The 14,199-nt window shown below is 38.9% G+C and overlaps 1 protein-coding gene across 5 annotated transcripts in view; it reads right to left on the reverse strand.

The window, feature by feature from the left end:
* Nucleotides 1-1,030: 1,030 nt before the first annotated feature.
* Nucleotides 1,031-14,199, reverse strand: part of LOC111866239 (tectonin beta-propeller repeat-containing protein 2) — a 76,849-nt gene continuing 63,680 nt past the window's right edge. For all 5 annotated transcript variants that reach the window (XM_023855008.2, XM_023855005.2, XM_023855006.2 and 2 more), the window contains 4 exons: nucleotides 9,638-9,840; nucleotides 7,691-7,836; nucleotides 7,156-7,277; nucleotides 1,031-2,390 (listed from right to left, as the gene is read on the reverse strand). In XM_023855008.2, the coding sequence (XP_023710776.1) occupies nucleotides 2,227-2,390; nucleotides 7,156-7,277; nucleotides 7,691-7,836; nucleotides 9,638-9,840 (635 nt within the window). In that variant the 3' untranslated portion in view covers nucleotides 1,031-2,226. The remainder of the gene's footprint in view (nucleotides 2,391-7,155; nucleotides 7,278-7,690; nucleotides 7,837-9,637; nucleotides 9,841-14,199) is intronic.

Here is a 14,199-nt window from a genome sequence, read left to right on the forward strand (position 1 = left end):
GCTGTTTGGGACAAACAACCTTTAGAAGGGAGCAGTGTGACATGGATGGCGCAACGGGAAATAGGGGTCATGTGAACTCCGCGGTCTCGCAAGTGACATCACATACCCCCACTCCTTCCACCAGTACGCAATGCTCGGTGGGCGCCTCCCTCCCCTGCGGTGACATAGCAGAGGAGCGGCTGTGTTGTTACCAAGGGATACCACAGTTATTACGCAGCAGGAGACAACTCTCGACAGCGTTGCTAGCAACACTGGCAAACACGGCTTCACGCAACAGGGAAGCCCGTGCAATGACTGTTGCTAGGCAATCGATAAACAAGGCGTCAGGCAACAGTGGTTACTATCACATAACTGTTTTTTGTGTTGTCTGTGGTGAGGCTAAATAAGGAGCAGCAAACACTATTCAGTCAGTAGTGAGTGATTAGTTAGTGAACAATGTTTAGTGAAGCAGTTACTAAAGAGAGTGAGTTACTAGTGAGTAACGATTAACCAGTCAGTTGATTTATACCAGCCGCTGAAGACAGTTGCAAGTCTAGCATTCGCCGGAGTGAATGGAAACAGGAGGAATATTTGTGACACTGCTGATGGCAGTAATTGTGAGACTGTAAATTGTGTGATTGTGAGAGCGAGTGTCTGATAAATTCGCTACATCCAATACAGCGTGAAGTTATTTGTCGTGTTATACACCCAACACGTGACAATACTAATAATATATAGTATAGTAACATGATTTTACTTTCTGCTATAACAATTCACTAAGCAGATATGGTTACCATGGTAATTTCTGTGAAATTTTACGCTGAAATGTCACTTACAGCTTCATCCATTTGTACCCTTGTATAATGTTTTCAATGTTTAAAAAGTAACAAGGAGACAAAGTTTAGTTCACAATGAGTAATGCTTGTAGCATCATGATTAATCATATTTTAATTAAATGTATACCACTATATTATACTATAAGTTACAACCAAAGATTAAAAAGTAGCAACATTGCAGACTGCCTAACCATTGTCAATAACAGCCAATCCCCTGCAGCACTGTGAACAATACCCTCCACCTAGGGGTGTTAAAAATCAACTACACAGACAGTGATACTTATCATCCAGGCTAATGCTTTCTTGTGTGTCCTTGCATACTCTGTGCATGCATGGAGGGCTGGAAAGGAAGTGGAGGGTTTATAAATGTCATGAGGATTTTTAAAAAAGTTTACTACTGCTTGATTACCTATGTAACAAACTGTGAATGCCTTTTAAAGTTTTATTTTTATTTATTTCTCAGCCATTCTCAAAACATCTATCGCCACTTGATTTTATACGTAAAATAAAATTGTATTCCTTTTGAAGGCTGTATTTTCATTTATGTTTCATCCCAGTAGCTTGAAAATTACAGTTCAATAAATTATATTTCGTCAGTTTATCACTGAAGATCTACCCTTGGGCACTACTGACACTGAAGGGTCAGTGTTGCCAAACTATTATTTGACTGACACTGGTACAGGAGATTGGGTATTCTTGACAGTTACTAGCCATTCATTATATTACCTGAGACTTGTGGTCATTGCTGACAACAGCCAGTCATGTCAATCAGATCTTACACAGCAAGAACAGTAATGTGAAAATATGGCTTCTTCATTTCTGCAGAAATGTTGCAAGATTACTCCTGATGTAGGAACAAAAATGACTGCAAAGTGAGAAACCACTGCAAAAAAACTTCTGGGTAATCATCACCTGTCTATACAACCTAAATCGAAATGCTGTTTCCAGCAGAGACATAAGGTTAACATGGATATAATCAAGTACAAGTAAGCTACAGTTTTCTGCAGTTTCTGGGTCTCTGGTTGGGGGAATGTTTCAAATGCTATAATTGAAAGACAAACTACTGGAAGTAAAATTAATATAAGTGAACATGAAATACAATTAAACTGAAAGTCTGCACACATATGTATAAGATATAGTGCATGTGTTCCTGTGTGTGTGTGTGTCACACATGCATGCATATGTGAAGATAACTACAACTTCAAACCATATCACTGACATGCCATTCCTATCAGAACTAAATAAGAATCATCAACAAATTATGTATCAAACTTCTAGCATTAATCATTACTGTAAAAATACACCTTAAAGAATTTATCCCATATATTGGTATGGTACACTTGTCTGTAACAGAATATTGGGATGTGTGAGCTCTGAACATCTATTCTACTCACTGTAATACAATAATATGTTACAAAAATGTGCCACATGTCACAACTTCCCAGTCACCATCAGAAGTGCAGTTGACAGCAACACTTGAAGTTGGAGCTGACTTGCCCATCTTCACTGTAAATTGATGATGCCTCAGGAGTCTGTGGTTCTTGTCCAAAGCCCACAAACCATCACTCACAGATGCTAAAAAAAAGAGTAACATATAAACAAATGGTTCTAAAACCGGTACATAGTAAGAACAAGAACAAACTGCATGAAGCAGAGCCATTCTTCAGAAGCTGACACTCAGTCAGCTGGTCAAAAGATTCTCTACCTTAGATCACTACCATTTTACAAGCCACGAGTGGACCATATTCTGAACATGACGAATCCAAGAAAAGTACTGTCTTCAGGGATATGATGCCATGTAGTCTGGCATGTACTGCCTCCATCTTCAGAACTGACAAGCTAAGTAAGCAGCAGAGTGAAAGTTACTATGCCTGCTGCTGCTTCCTTGTTCTGCTCTTCGACCCTGAAGATACAGCAGGATGTTGGTCCGAAATGCAGTGGTAAATTCTACCTGACTATATGGCATCACATCCCACAAGATAAAACACTCTGAGGTTCTCATGGCAATGTCTATGAAGTATACTATCTTCAGGGACATATCTTGTGTAAGAAACTGTAGCGTCAGCTGGAACTTGTGTGACCACTCCACTGTCACTCACTAGTTTAAGTATAATTAGAATAATCAGTAACAAAAATTAATTGCAGATCACAAGTAATAATCAAGCCAGTGGGACATAGTCAAATTCTTGTTTTCAGGAATGGACTTATTCCAAATCTTACTGGCTTTTTCTGAGAAATTTTGTTTGCGAGTAGCACAGAGGAAAACTTCGAGAATTTGATCACTGACAGGTCCGGCACATCGTAACTTAAAAGTAGGCGGTTTTGAAACCCATGCCAAGCAGGTTATCTGTCAGTGTGCTGTCAAAAACGACATTAGGACTTTAAGGTTCAAAGTCCCAAACTACAGCTAGCTGATTGGAGATCCAGAAATTGTGTGAACTCCTACTTTTCAAAATTACCCAATCAGTGGAATTAAGGGGAGGGGGGTGACTTAGCTGAGGAACTGACATCCAGGGGACCTCAGTATTTTCAGACAAGGCAGTCACAGGTCAGTCGCCAAGTGAGTGGCCTGCTACTCGTGAACAATTTAGAAACAAAATCTGTGGCTCCGCTGTTCTGAACAAGCCCAAATTCAAAGTGCTAAAGTGTAAATTGTGCTAATAACGTCCGTTATACTATATAAGGACCTATATATAAGCTTCCTTTATATTGACTGTGTGTGTCATCAGGTGAAGGAAAGTGTTGATATGAATAAATGATCACGGTTAAAAGTAGCACTGAACCAACTACTCCCCTTCCCGTCCTGAGCAAGGCCCTATCAGACGCTTTGAGAAGGATCTCAGCTTTACCCACAGCTGAACTAGTTGACTATCATGTTTATCCCCTTTCCAAAATAAACCTATGACTGCTGTAAGCCGACATCACCTGAGCTTACTGACGCCCAACCTAAGAAGAAGAAGAAGGAGAGGAGCGATGAACGTGTGACTAACCAACCAACAAAGGGGAAGTAAAGGTGAGTGAAGTGCAGTTAGAGAGGAAAGTGTCGCTCAACAAAGGAGTGCAGAGCGAGCACAAAAAGTGGTGCCAAACGTGAAGGCAAACGGTTACACTTGGCTATAGATCCAGTTGGGGCCAGTGGTGGGAGGTCAGCTGTCCATGCCAGTGAAAGACTGTAGGTAGCTGTAGACTTCCTGCCTGTCAGCAGTTCAAGAGAAGAGCTTTCTCTTGCACTGGAAGGCTAAGATGTTGCCCCCTGCTGCTGAAAGGAAGTAGCTATTAGCTTTCAAGAGCATTCATGAGGGGCCTAGGAAGTTAAAACTGAATGAAACCACTTCATTTGGGTGAACAGTCTGTACAGCAAGAAGAAATGTCTGACTAGCAGAAGGTGGTGGTCAAGAAGTGCCTTCTGAGGGAAACTGGGGGCTGGGCTGTTGCTTGTTAGTGTGTCCAGCTGGGACCAGTGATGGCTCTGATGTCCCTGTTGGTGAATGACAGTGGCATCTTGGGTATCCTGCTACCAGCAGTCCAACAGAAGATAGCATTATGTCAGTGCCCCAAATGGCTGGGCATAAGATCTATGACCTTTGGCTCTGCATGAGTAGAGATGAAGGAAAGTAAAAAGGCCTCAGTGTGGAGGGCTTTGGCTGTAGCTAAGGACAAGGCCCGTAAAGAGCCCAAGCAACAATGGGGGTGCACTGTGGATCTAGAAGAAGCCTGAGTCCTTAAGTGGTGACTACAAGTTCCCCCTAAGTCAATACAATCAATATAACACAGACAAATGGGGCAGGGGTGGGGGAGAAACGAGAACCTCAAATGTTACAAAATGATTCCAGTCTATACCATCATACCCTATTTCTTTCAGCTTCACATTAATCTCATTCTCCCATTTAGGCCTAGATCACCTAAGCTGCCTCTCTCTTTAGGTGAAATGTTGTGTGCATTTGTAATTTCACAATATATGTTACATGTCCTGACCATACCACAGTCCTGGACTTAATTACCCTAATCAACAAACAGTGCAAAATATGAAGCTCCTCTCTATCTACTGAGATAGTATGTTCCTCCAAAACACTGGTACCCACCTACAAAACTACACAGTGACATAACCTAGAAGACAATATCAATTTTCACCACAAGGAAAACCTCAAATCTTATATACAAAGCTTCTCATCATCCCCCTATTACTTCCTCTTTTGGGTCCAAATATTCTCATAAGATCTAAAAGTTTGTGACGATGGTATATTGCTACAAGTATTATGTTTTTGGACATTATCTATCATCTTGTCTATTTTTAAAAAAACTGTCCTGTTTCTTTTTCAAAACAAAATGTTTTGGAGACTGGATTCTGTCTCAACTGGACTCAACTGAGTAGGTTTTACCTGAGGACAGGGACAGAATTCAGTCTCTGAAACGTGCTTCCAAATATTCTCCTTGACACCCTGTTCTGAAACATCATGCACCTATGATCTCCCTTAGTGTGCAAGAGTAAGTTTCACATCCATACAAAATAAAAGGTAAAAATAAAAAAAATTGCATGTTATGATCAAATGATGATACATCAGCAACAGCCAAGGGAATTAAGCTTAATGAAAACCTGTTCAGCCATAACTAATTAATCAATTCACTCATTCACAGCAACAGCAAGCCTTGAGCACGTGACATTGTGTGGCTGCAATCAGAAATAAAGATACAAAAATCATGTACCAGTAAATCAATATTCTTGAAACCACTAACAAGTGATATTTATACACTAAAGAAACACAATGAAAAGGGTTATACAGTTCAATTATTTATTTTTTGTACATTATCCACTGTCCTCTTTTAGATATTTAAAAACGTTTCAGAGACTGGGCTCTGTCTCTGTCCTCAAGTAAAAGGCTTCTCAGTTGGGTCCAATCGATAGGGCTAGTAAAGTTAAAAAAAAAAATAGTAATGCTATCCCTGTACCAGGCCGTGAAGGCCCATATGGTTGTGAGACGTTGAGGGTCCCACATTATCTAGACAATTGGCTTGAAGATGGCGGTAAGATTGTCAGCCTTACGCGCCGGCCACACTTTACTCCCCAGGAAAATTATTTAATTAATTTCTGGTACTCATTTTTGTTAGAGGCTAGTCCATATCTAAAACGTTGTTTCTAACCTTTAAATGCTGGACTTTTGAAATGGTGATAGCTTGAGCTAGCCGGAGTTTATTTAAATGCCCATTGTTGCTCTGTGTTTAAATGCCTGTTCCTGCTAGGGAGCTTGCACCGAATTTGAAAATGCTGTATCTAATACAATTTTTATGATAAATGAATCACATTAACTTTGTTTTTATCAGCAAAGAACACAGTGTCACATATTGTAACGTAAGATTTGAAAATATGTAGAAAAAAGTTATAAACTATTTTTAATTTTTTTCTTGAAATCTTGATGCATGTTGTAAAAAACTAGTTTCCCACTTCTTCACATAGTAGTTCTGCATTATAAAATCATTCCTACTTGTAACACTGGAAATACTTTAACATTCTCTGGTGCCATAAAGCAGTTGGAAGCAATAAAGTCATTTGGGTCTCTGATGGAAAGTTTTACATCTTTGTTAAACTCTTCAGATATTCCAGTCTTTTGACTAGAGGACATCAGCAGTAGTGTTACAATTATTTGTAGTTACGACCTGTAAGTGGTCAATAAATCTATTCACCAATCCAGACCCCCACCTACACTCACAAAAAATACATATGAAGTCCACTCAGTAAACTTGAAGGGAAGAGACCACTCTGAAGACCTGGATGAAAGAATAATATTAAAATGAATCTCGAAGTTGGAAGGCTGTTGACTACTTTAATTTGTCTCAGGTCAAGAACCAGCACAGCCTTTTGTTATCATGGCAGTAAACCTTTAATTTCCATAATATGTGGGACATTTCTGAGCTAGCTGAGGAACAATTAATTTCTTAAGGACCCTGTTCCATGGAGTTATGGCATGTTGGGCTGTCTTCATAATGATCCCAAACGTTTCTCACTCTGGAACCATGAAAGGGTATTCTTGTAGAAGTCTTTACAGGTAAGATATCTACAATCCCCACAATATCTGAAACCTGAAGGGTATGATGAGCAGAATGCACTTGATCTGGAAATGAAACACATGAGGAAAACTTGCTGCAGTATCTGCAGAATCTTCTGAATGAAAAGAAAAATTATTCCACAATATAAACATCTTTAGACATAATCATTGCACTTTTGCAGCCAGGTACCCCAACAAAAGACAGAAAAAGAAACTAACAGCTCCCTCTGACATTTGCAATATGCATGTCCTCATAGGTTGTTATCTTTTAGGCTACTTTATGCTGGGCAATACTTTACCTGTTACTGCCGTAACTGAACCAGGTATCTTCTTCCAGTAATCTCCAATGACATTAGTATTAGTGATACCACATCTGCAATAGACACCACCCTCAGGGGAGAGAGCCCACACTGCTGTGCCACTAGAAGGACATGTATCAAAAACATTATGTTTTCATTCCATCACATACTAATTCTGAGATGAAAATTACCAGGGTGTTTGTCCATTTGTATTTCTTAACTGTTTCAAAATGGTCTTTCTCTGTTTTCTTGGCTTCTGCCTCCTGACAACAATGAAAGAATCCAATTTTTTTACACACAGAAAAGGATTATATTTAATTTCAATGATAATGGCTGAAGAAGGCACCACTTTATTATGAATTCAGAACAAAAGTGAGGGCTTGTTATTCCCAGAATTCTAACATATTACGTTTTTGTAAGACATAAGAGGTAGGTAAGGAATGCTGAAAATCTGTAATGAATCCAGCAAACCCATGGAACAGCGGTTCTGTGCCTCTATAACATTAGGTCCTGTGGCATAAAATGTGTAACGTACCTAATACTGAGATCAACAGCTTCAATTCCAGAGACTAAAACCCAGCCTGTTCCAAGTTCAGAATCATTACTGATGCCTTCTCTTACATATATATTCTTCTTATTGTCTAGGGCCCATACCATGTATGTCTGTGGTCCCACAAAAACCTGAAAAAGTTAACAATGATGAAATCTTCAATCTGCAAAATTTATTACACCCACATTCTTTTTTTACTTTTGATATGAAAGTGTTCTTCACATAACAGTGACAGATGATATTAAATGCTTTTACTATACCTTACTAAAACAAGGATTGCTTGTGAAATTGAAATCTTTGCCATGGAGAATGTTTACTAAATGTGCACTTGTACAGTGCTTGTTGGGAAACAAAAAAGCATACTTCGGAACTGAAAGTGGTTACCAATTCTCACAACTGTATCTTTCCCTTTCATAAAAGAAAGTACTCTAACCCTGAAAGTAGGCATTTTTCTGCTCATAATTCCCAATGGCCCAAACAAAGGTCCATTTCCGCACCCTCTCTAGTGGGTATGAGTGACCACCTTCCTCACAACCGCTGTATATAACCCAACAAATTCCTCACCATACACACTTCCAACCCTGCCAATGGAGGCAGCACAGTTCTCTGAAGCATCAGTATCTGACCTTCCATGATGCGGTAATATCAAACATGCCTGATATTGGATATGTAGTTTGGGCATGGACTTTTTGAAGCTTCACAGATAAAAATATGTAAGAACTTAAAAAGCTACATTCAAAGTGAAATTTGACTTCATGGCAAAAGAAAATCAATGTCTTCTCATCCCTATATCCTGATTTCTAAGATATCTGACCATTTCTTAGCAAATCTTTTGCAACTTTGAAACAATTTTTGCACATGTACTAAAATCTTTTTGGGTGATCAGCAGTGTCAATGCTGAGTTAAAAACCAACATTTTAGAGACCTCCATTTCCATGATTATGGTTAACGTCAACCATGATCCTGATAATGGCAGCAGAGATCTCTAAAATGTTGGTCTTTAAGTCACCACTGACAAGGCTGATAACCCAAGAAGATTTTAGCACATTTATTCATTGTGAAAGCTTAAACCTTACACAATTTCCCAGTGTCATGAACAATTTTACAAGCTGAGAATCCACAGTCTAATAAACCCTCCTTTCAGTTATGATGCCAATACAGTTAAGGCATCTACAACAATTCTACATATTTTACCTTACATAGAAAATCCTTTCATACAGTATATAGTTTTTATTCATCTCTGGTCTGACTGCTAAAGATCACAACCAGTTTTACTGAGCAGAAGTTATGTATGATTATATTATTTTATTGTCTGCCAACGATGGAAAATAAAAGAAAACAAGTTAATTGAAATATAAATTCATAAAGTCATCAAAATAAATATAGAAACTAATTATTTCACAACAGTTTACTTTGAAAAAACTCAAGTGAAGAAAGACCAATTTTGTTAATAATACGATAAATTTAAGTCCTAAGGAAGATTTATTTTATCAATAAAATATAAAGTTGTACTTATGAAAATTGCTATTCAGTTCTATGCGACAATATCTGAATCCAAGTAAGAGATCAGATTTTCTTTATCATTTTTTTATTGCTAGTGGGGTTGGACTAAGTCCCTTGTATTGTGGCCACTTCTGGCCTACTGTACCAGCCCCAGATGATAGCTGAGGGTGATTGTGGAGCAAGTGGTGGAATGAAGATTGGCAGGGGAAACCGAACTACTCGGAGAAAACCTGCCCCTGCGCCACTTTATCCACCACAAATCCCACTTGACCAGACCCAGGATCGAACCCAGGCTGCCACAGTGGGAAGCCAGCGATTAACCGCTTGAGCAGCCTTTTCTTTAACATTACTTAAAAATAGCGCATGTTGGCACAATAAACAGCATTCAAGTATACATGACTATTTTGTTTTCTGCATGTCTGTTCATACCTTGGTGAAAAAAGTCTTTCGTTGTGCTGTGCTCTGATGACAACCATTCATCTGTTGTGACTTATCAACAGTTTTCCAAGCAGGAGACAGAAATGAACTTGGTAGGGAGTGTGGAGGTCCATCAGCCATATACACATCCCCCAGATCATTACAGGCCCACACAACATCACACCCACAAGACAAATGTGTTAAACGAATTCCTTCTGGAAATACACAAGCATTAAGCATATACTGTTTATAATGTTATACACTGTGAAAAAAATGCTTAAACTAAGGACACAGTGATATGGACTAACAATCCAAAATCTAATTCTTTGAGGAAGGAAATTAAAGCCAAATAAATGACCAGTGGGGAGACCAAGATCTAGGTGACAGGCACTCAGGAGACATATAGAGAGAGTGGACATGGATACTGTTGAAGTAGTAGTAGTATTTAAGGGGAAAAAAAAAGGTTTCTTCATAAGCTAAAACATGTGCATGTCAATGGATGATGATGACAAATGACATGTATAATAGAATGTGTAAAAAACAGAATACTAAAAGTTTAATGCTGAAGAAATATTTATAGTACAGAGGACGCAGAAGGCTTCATCATAATCCAACACATATACATGGTAATGCCAACACGTGATGAATGAAATGCATTAGGGAAAATATTTTGTAATTGGTAATAATTAATTTTATATTATTTTAAGACTCTTGACAACTCTCCCATGAATATTCTGGTCTAGTGTCGACTGTTTCACCTTACTTTGCTTGGACTATCCCAATCTGTAACTTTTCCATTTATTTTTTTTCACATGGCAGCTTGACAGCCAGTGACTGATTTTTCATATTCTTCCATTTTTTGACAAACATATGGTACTATATGAACATGTCTTATAAATCATGAGAGAAGCATAGGGGTGTTGTTACTGAGAGAAGCATTCTTCTTTTTGTTTAAATCTGGGAAAGTGACATTAGTAAGACGGCCGTCTCCCCCACTGCATTGCAACACTTTATTCCTGACAAAAATATCATGCCTGATAACTTAAAACTGGTTACATAGTTCAGCAGTGCCAATCAGAAATGTTTGGGCCACCTGATTTCTTTTACAGAACACAGAGCATGTGAAAAAGCATAACTACCCACCATACAACTGCTCACTCATCACTCACTCATGAAGCTGAACCCTTCTTGAGAAGCCGCCAATTGTGCACCTGCTCAAGAACATCCCAGCATTTTAAGCAACCTGAAAGTTCATTATCATTCACAAGAGCCTTCCACTGGTCCCTAACCTGAGCCAGATCAATCCAACCCATACCATCCCATCCTATCCTATCTCTCTAAGATCCATTTTAATATTGTCCACCCACCTACTACTTGGTCTTCCAAGTGGTATCCTTCCTTCTGGCTTTCCCACCAATGTTCTATATTCTATATGCATTCCTCCTCTCTCCCATTCGTGCTACATGTCCTGTCCACCTCATCCTCCTTGACTTGATCATTCTAATTACACTTAGAGAAGAGTACAAGTTATGAAGCTCCTCATTATGCAGTTTTCTCCAACCTCCTGTCATTTCATCTCTCTTCAGTCCAAATATTCTCCTAATCATCCAGTTCTCAAACACCCTCACCCACAACAGTGAAAACAACACAGCAAACCACGAACAAACACAAGATGATACAAGCATCTCCTTCTCAAGATAGACAGGTGGCACAAGTTCAGCCCCCATCAAGAAAGACCATAGGAGAAGGGACACGAACCTACTTGGTTTATAAATTTTAACTTAAGCAACAAAGTTTTAAAAATTGTAAAAACTTTCATATACCAGGAAAGCTGCTGTGGTTGTGGAAAAGTTGGATTTTGTGTATATTGTGCATTCCAGGCATTATGTGTGTATGTATTTTAGTACTCAGAACACCCACGGTGATAGTAGTTTCCAAATAAGTACCGATGTTCCCTCTGACAATGGTCCATAAGGACCAAAACATGTAAGGGTGCTAAGTTTTCAAGTAGTAAAAACTTAAATAGTCACACTGGACGGAGTTGTTTTGTCTTTGTAAGCATTACCTGAGTTCAATCTCCTCTTAATTTCCTCCTGGATCAGGTTTAGATTTGTTACAGTCTATAGTTATAGTCTATATTATCACACAGTAGATTCACAATACAACTGCTCACTGTCAGAAATTAAAGGTGATAACAATGAGAAATTGTGATAGTCCCACACATGCCCATTATTCACTATGATTTTTCTGTTTACCATCATTCTGGACGTTTTTCAACAGGAAATCAGTTTAATACTATAAAACATTAGGAAAGTGTAATCTCAATATAACAACACTTTATAATATCTCTAAATCTGTTCTAATGGATGTTCATAACAGAAGAAAATGTGTCAAAATACATAACCTTCAAATCTGCCTCCTCACTTATAATTATCTATAACACTGTATAGCACTAAGGTTTAAAAAATTAATGCAGGTACAGCAACATTTAGGAGCATTACTTTTTTTGTAGTGGTTAACAAGAAGATATGAAAACAATGAGAATAAATCAACATGCCTTTAGTACTGTCATGTGATACTGACTAATGATGGGGTCTACAAGGGATGGACAAAAATATGGAAACACCCAACAAAAGACACATTACTGTGACTAATATGGTGTAGGACAACCTCTGGCTTGCAGAATTGCTTGCAGTCTCCTTGGAAAGGATAAATAGAGGTCCTGTATGATTTGCAATGGAACCTTGTACCATTCTTCCTGCAAAACATTGGCAAGTTCTGTTAATGATGATGGAGGTGGATATCGTGCACGCAGATTGCTCTCCAAAACAGACCACAAAGGCTCAATAATATTTATATCTGGCAATTGTGGGGGCAATGGCAGACATGACACTTCATCTTCATGCTCAGAAAACTAGTCCTGGACAATGTGAGCTGTGTAAACATGGGCACTGTCATCTTGGTAAATGGCATCACCACTGGGGAACAAAGTTTGCACCATGGGATGGACCTGGTTGCCCAAAATGGTCATATAGTCGTTAGCAGTGACATGACCTTGCAGGGTAATAATGGGTCTGACAGAATACCATGATATGGCTGCCCATACCATGATCGAACCCCTGCCATGTTTCACTCTCGGCAGCAAACAATCTGGATCGTAAGCTTTGGATGGTACTCTCCATATGTAAACTTGGCCAGAAGTCAGAAATAGTGTGAAGGTGGACTCATCCGACCAAATGACAGGCTTCCATTGTTCCATAGTCCAGGTGTTATGACTTCGGCACCACACTCTCCTCTTAGTGGCATTTTGATCACTGATGAGTGGATGTGGAATTGCAGCTTGTCCAGAAATACTCTGCTTGTGGAGTTCCCTTTGTACTGTTTTGGTGCTGACAGGGTTTGTGAGCATGACATTCAGTTCAGCGGTCACTTTTGCAGCTGTAATCTTCTTATTTTTCGTCACAATCCTATGCAATGTTCATCTGCCTCGATCACTCAACACACATTTCCATCCACGCTGGTGTTTATCGGGTGTGGTTTTTCCAGTCCTCCTGTATGCGGTCATAATTTTGGATACTGTGCCTCGCAAAACACCAGAAACCTCGGCTGCCTTGGTTATGGAAGCACCCACCATACGGGTCCCAACAATTTGCCCACGTTCAAATTCTGTTAGCTCTGACATGATGCACTAAAAACTGCACAGAACACCGTCTCGACAACAAATGGAGCTTGCACGTATTGTGGAGGTTGTACAGGTAGTAGTATTGCGCAGATACTACAGCGTCACCTACAAACGTTGCTAAAATATACACTTCAATTCAGGCATGCATTTCACGAGGTGTTTCCATATTTTCGTCCATCCCCTCTAGTTGGTAATTTAAGTTACTGGACTCTGACTGACTGTTAGGGCTGGTAGGGGAATTGTGTTTGTTCTTTCTGGTAAGTGAACACTTCTGTGATATGTCTATGCTTTCAAGATTCCAAAGTTTATGGTTTTTAGACATCCTTACATTATTACCTGAATGAAGATTTTCTCATACTTACACTACCTCATGTACTTTCAACTGATTGCTCATTAGGTGGTGTCCTACCCACTGTTTCCTGTGATCCACAATGCACAAAGTCAAACCAGTTCTTATATACTGTCACATGTTAGTGACTACACATGGGGTTTGGCTAGATAATTGGATTTATTGAAATCTTATGACTCATAACTGCAAGTAATTATAATGCCATGATTTATTTCACTGTCTTCTAGTGCATACACTTATCTACTTCACTCCTCTCACTCGCACTACATGTTTCGGCAGAAAAGTGCCATCATCAGGTGCTTATTTGCTTAACGTTAAACTAGTTCATTACATGCCTTGTCGTCTTCATATTAAAATAATTAAAATATATATTTATCATATATATTGATAAATGTTAAAAATTAAATATTAAAATATAAAATTGTTCAGGATTTTTCCTACGTCGTATTCACTACTCAAGTCACGTTTATCCTCTTCTGTTGGAGCACTCTTTCTATTTTCATGTGTTTATTGTGCTTTTTGTTGTGTCTTGCTCCTGTGACT

Source organism: Cryptotermes secundus, unplaced genomic scaffold (genome assembly GCF_002891405.2).
Source record: "Cryptotermes secundus unplaced genomic scaffold, Csec_1.0 scaffold872, whole genome shotgun sequence".
NCBI lineage: Eukaryota > Metazoa > Arthropoda > Insecta > Blattodea > Kalotermitidae > Cryptotermes > Cryptotermes secundus.